Genomic DNA, 4797 nt, shown 5'->3' on the forward strand with positions numbered 1-4797 from the left:
TCCCTAAATATGGTCATGATGACATCACATCATGACCATATATAGGCCCATCATGACAATGTATAGGCACATCATGACTACAGTTTCTTTGTCAAAGAAAAGTTGATAATCTTGACAGTTTTAACAGTTGGTGGCAAGCCATTTATACATTTTTTAACCGCAACTGACAGAGCCAACTCTAGCAGATCTTTCGATCGAGTCATTTGGCTAGGCAGAGACGACTCCAGTGAATCAACAAGCCGACTCGAGTGGATTGACCATGTGTCAAATTCTGGCCAGTGGAATGTAAGCGATCCTGATGGCGTAAAAACGTGCCTGATTGATGGACTTGCCACATAAGGGCTATGATGAAGCAGTCCAGCCAGCGCGCAGTTAAATTTGATTAATTTTTCAGTAAAGATACTGTATGCCAGCAACAGGGCGAAGGTTTGTAATCTCATATTATCTTGTTATCTTTGAAAAAAGAGCCACCAGGTAATGATATTCTCTTTTTTGGGTAATTAATCCTTGGGTGTTCATGTATTTTCTGAAATAAAACTAATTTATACAAATAAACACTTAACTTAATTCAAACAATGACATCTTAAATAGCTTACATAGGGTGTGGTGCTGTTTTCAGTCAAGAGAAAAATTTCTATTTTGACAGGACTTGAACTTAGGACATTTAGATTATAGGGCAAGCATCTTAATCACCATGCTTGAGGTAAAATACATGCTGGTGGCTTGATTCAGTAAATAACAGACCCTTGCATTCTCCTAATTGTGTAACAAGAAAGAACAACGACCTACTATCTTTAATTTCTTATTGATTCTTGGGTTATGGCCCTTTCTCATACAGCTGAGTCTGCCATAAATCTAGGTCAATGGAATATCTGCTGGTACACTCTAAAGGGGCAACACTGAGGTTTTTAGTTTTCTTCTAGGCTAGTGTGAGAGTAAAATGCCTGCTGGACCGGAACATGCCCATTTCGGAGTGGAGCTGGGGTTTTTAAGGTGCTTGCCTTTCAATCACAGGGTCCTGGGTTCAAATCCATGATTTTGTTTCTTTTATTGCCTCTACAAAGCCAACTGGTCATGAATCATTGCGTGCAAAAAGATATGTTAAGAGATCTCATTAAATTGGATTTTCCTTGAAGTGCTTTTCCCAACATACAAGAATGAAATACAGACGATTTACAAAAAAAAAAAAAAAAAATCAGAGGCAGACAAGCATGTGGCCGGATAATAATTTTGAGTCAATTTCTGTTATGTTCACTGAATACAAAAAATGTTTGCAGTGGACCAGCAATGGACTACTTGATAAGCCAGGCACTTCTGTGGGGGATCCATGAATTCAAAATAGAGGGGGCCCAGGGAGGGACTTCCACAGAGTGAGGTCAACACCACCTCAGCCCAACCATGGTTGGGACAGAGGTAAGAAAATTTATGATTACAACACCTCTAGATGGCCAGAAATGGCACTCTCAGAAATGAACAAATAATTTTGAAAAATGTAGGGAGCCCGGGACAACTGGGGCCAATTGAATCCGCCACTGCATTACAACTCTGAACTTGGTTTGTACACTGGAAAACATTATATTTTTGTGCAAGCTGTAGAAAAAACATTACCAATGACAGTAACATATCAAGCATAAGTTGGGCCTTGGGTATGGAATGGTGGGGCCTTTGTGATTTGTAAGCCTTTGATAAGGACCTGGGGGTTATGTATGATTATGGAGAGCAGTGATGGAACTCAATACTTGCCAAAGGCCTGATTTTACACATCCTGTTTGAGAGTATTGATACAATTCTATATAATACAATAAAATAATAAAATATCTAACCTTACCAGTGTTTATGTGTTGTCAAAATTGCCTTTAATTCCACACCCTCAGAATCAATAACTGCCTGAAAAAATAATTGGAAAATCATCAGGAAATAATCACAGCAAATTGAAGATATTTTTGTTGAACTATAGTATAAATATACTTTTTGTGGTCCAGTTGTGTCTGACGGAATGGGCTTTTTTATTTCTTTCTCAAAATGTTTTATTTCTTTTACAAAAACGCAGTACAGAAATAATAAAAGATAACAAAAATACAATCAAAGCACTCAGTCAAATGCTTCTTATCTTAGTAAAGGTTCCCATTTGTTAGCATGAATGTAATACTTATGGTTAGTTTCTGTAAGATATATCTATTTTTTAAAACAGTTACACTGTTTTGTTTTGCAATTATAAGTGTATCCTCTTAACTAGATGCAAAATCATACAAATAAAATTTGCTTATTTATGTTACAAACCCCAAAACACACATTAGGTTTACAGTAATGCCTAATGTCTTGAACCCTGTTAACACACTTTCCACAATTTAGAAGCTTTTTTGAAAGCCAAAATCAAACGTTCCACTGTTTCCCCTTTCTTTTTTCAAAGTGAGCATTTGTTATTTTCAATCAGGCCAATTTTATGCAGGACAACATTGGTGAAAATAATCTTATGGATAAGTCTAAATTACAAGTAACGTAACTTGGTATTATCAAGAGTACATGCGTATGGCATTCTATAAACTAAATTCCAATTAGTATCGATAAAATCAGGTATGTGTTCAAACTTTCCATTTCTCCTTTGCCTTGGAGTTGCAGTATGGCATAAGCTTGGCCTGTCCGACAGATACATAGTCTATCCCCCTCTCCCTCGCCAGCACAGCCACTGCTTTGGGACCCCTGCTCAATTCAATGTAACTTGCTTACTTGTACAGCGGTTGCGTCAGATGGATCTACAGCAGCAGCTATCTTGGATTCTTGATCAATTACCAGATAGGAATAATTATCTTCTATAAGTGCAATCGGAACGATTCGCAGACCTGTAAAATAAGTGTTATAAAATGTAAAATTTTAAAACATGGAATAATAATAATAATAATAATAATTATAACATTGAAAATAACAGTAATTACCAGTACTAAATAACAATGACAGTGACATTGAAAATGACAATAACTATAATAATAAAAATTAAGTAAAAAGTAACAAGTTTGTCGTTGAGCAGTGGCTGTGCCGGCAAGGGAGAGGGGGATAGACTATCTGTCAGACAGGCCAAGCCCATGCTATACTACAACTCCAAGGCAAAGGAAAAATGTTTACAAAAATAATAAACCTATATTTACGCTGTTGTATTCCACGTGTTTCACAATGAAAGAAAGTTGTAACATGATAAAAACAGACCTCACCAATAATAAAACAATCTTTCTGAATATTATAGGACCTACAATTACAACCTACCATTGTATTCGTGTGGTTTGGTTACTGAGTGGCCATCAGTAAACAGTGATTTGGCTTTTTCAATGTTCCTTTTGTGGTAATAATATCCCAGTCTTGTCTTTGAGTAGAAAAAGTACCTGAAGAAAACAAGTTAATAATAATGATGTTTTAATATAGAAGTTAAATTTCTTTTATGTCCATGTTTCTGAATGTGTGGGTCTCATTCATGTTGTTGGAGGCCTTACAATGTTTATAATTATAAAACGCTGCTTTAATTTCTAGAGCGAGAGCCATGTCAAGCTTTTTTTTTTAATGAGAGAAACATTACCTTTGATGCAATACTTTTACTGCATAATAGTTATATACTGGTAGATTTTATCTTATGCTTACATATCCACAATAATCCTTACTGCGGTTTCCAGTCAAATTTCCCCCTAGCAAAGTCTCCCCTTAGCAAAGTCTCCCCTTACAAACTCGTCCCTTTGACAATCGCGCTCCCTTGAAGGCTCGACAAACTTTCCCGACAGTACAAACAAATGCAAATGATGATCATAACAATTTCGTCTGTGTCTAAAATAAAGGTAGTCCACTACCAAAGTGCAGTTTTCATTACAATCAATTATGATTTTTCAGATACGGTACTTCAAGAACGAGTTTGTTGTGGGTGGGTACTACTACTAATACTATCTGTAGAGAACACTTCCTACAGGCTACTACATACCTAGGCCTAGCTCCCTCTGAGTAGGCGCTAGGCCTAGGCCTCGTCTAGCAATTGAGGGCCTAGCCTAGCCCTAGCCCCCTTATAGGCCTCGTTATTAAGGTACTCACCCTACTTTAAATAAGGCCCCTCCTGCTTGAGTCGACATTTTAAAGAAGAAAATACAAGAGCTACAAATGCTACCCAGTTTATTAAAGGACAAGGCAAAACCATGAATGAATGAGCCTATTTTTTATCAAGTTTGGACATAGTGGCCTTCACACCCAATCAATAACTTGAAACTTTGTTATTAATAATTAATATTATTGTTTTGCATGCTGCACGCATGCGTTGCCCCAAAGTAAGAGAGGGCGGTATTTATAAAGTTTCAGTTATCATACTAGACTTAATATCAATCAATCAATCAATCAATCATGGAATTTATATAGCGCCAGAAGGCGCTCGAACAGCAAAAAAGACCAAAGTTTCTAAGGCGAGACCTTTTAGTTCCTTATTTTGCGTACTTATAAGATCATAGGAGGAGAGTGGAATAAAAATAAAAATCAATGTTTTTTTTCTTAGCAAATAGTTTTGCCAAAACTTACATCCAGATGGAGGAAAAAATAAAAATAGGAATTAAATTTTTTTGGTGAATGTAAAATAGGATGGTTAAATGCTTCAAATTTATATAATAGAAAGAAATATACATATCTTACCTTTGGCGATTTCAAGGCAGTGAAGGGCATAATAAAAATCAAGAAAAACTTTTATTTTTTTCTGAAAATTTCCACTTTTTCGTGATGGCGTGTGCGCTAATTCGCCAAAAATAAATTTTATTTTATCTTAGATCATCAATAGTTGCA

General features: G+C 36.1%; 1 protein-coding gene across 1 annotated transcript; it reads right to left on the reverse strand.

The window, feature by feature from the left end:
- Positions 1 to 1740: 1740 nt before the first annotated feature.
- Positions 1741 to 4272, reverse strand: LOC117124698 (probable hydrolase PNKD). Its single transcript, XM_033271037.1, has 4 exons — positions 4066 to 4272; positions 3259 to 3374; positions 2728 to 2840; positions 1741 to 1887 (listed from the first exon to the last, which is right to left on the reverse strand). Exons 1-4 carry the CDS (start codon positions 4101 to 4103, stop codon positions 1825 to 1827), a joined length of 330 nt encoding a protein of 109 aa, XP_033126928.1. The 5' UTR covers positions 4104 to 4272; the 3' UTR covers positions 1741 to 1824.
- Positions 4273 to 4797: the final 525 nt, after the last annotated feature.

Source organism: Anneissia japonica, unplaced genomic scaffold, assembly GCF_011630105.1.
Source record: "Anneissia japonica isolate Jap-2015-1 unplaced genomic scaffold, ASM1163010v1 scaffold284709_len978187_cov192, whole genome shotgun sequence".
Classification (NCBI taxonomy): domain Eukaryota; kingdom Metazoa; phylum Echinodermata; class Crinoidea; order Comatulida; family Comatulidae; genus Anneissia; species Anneissia japonica.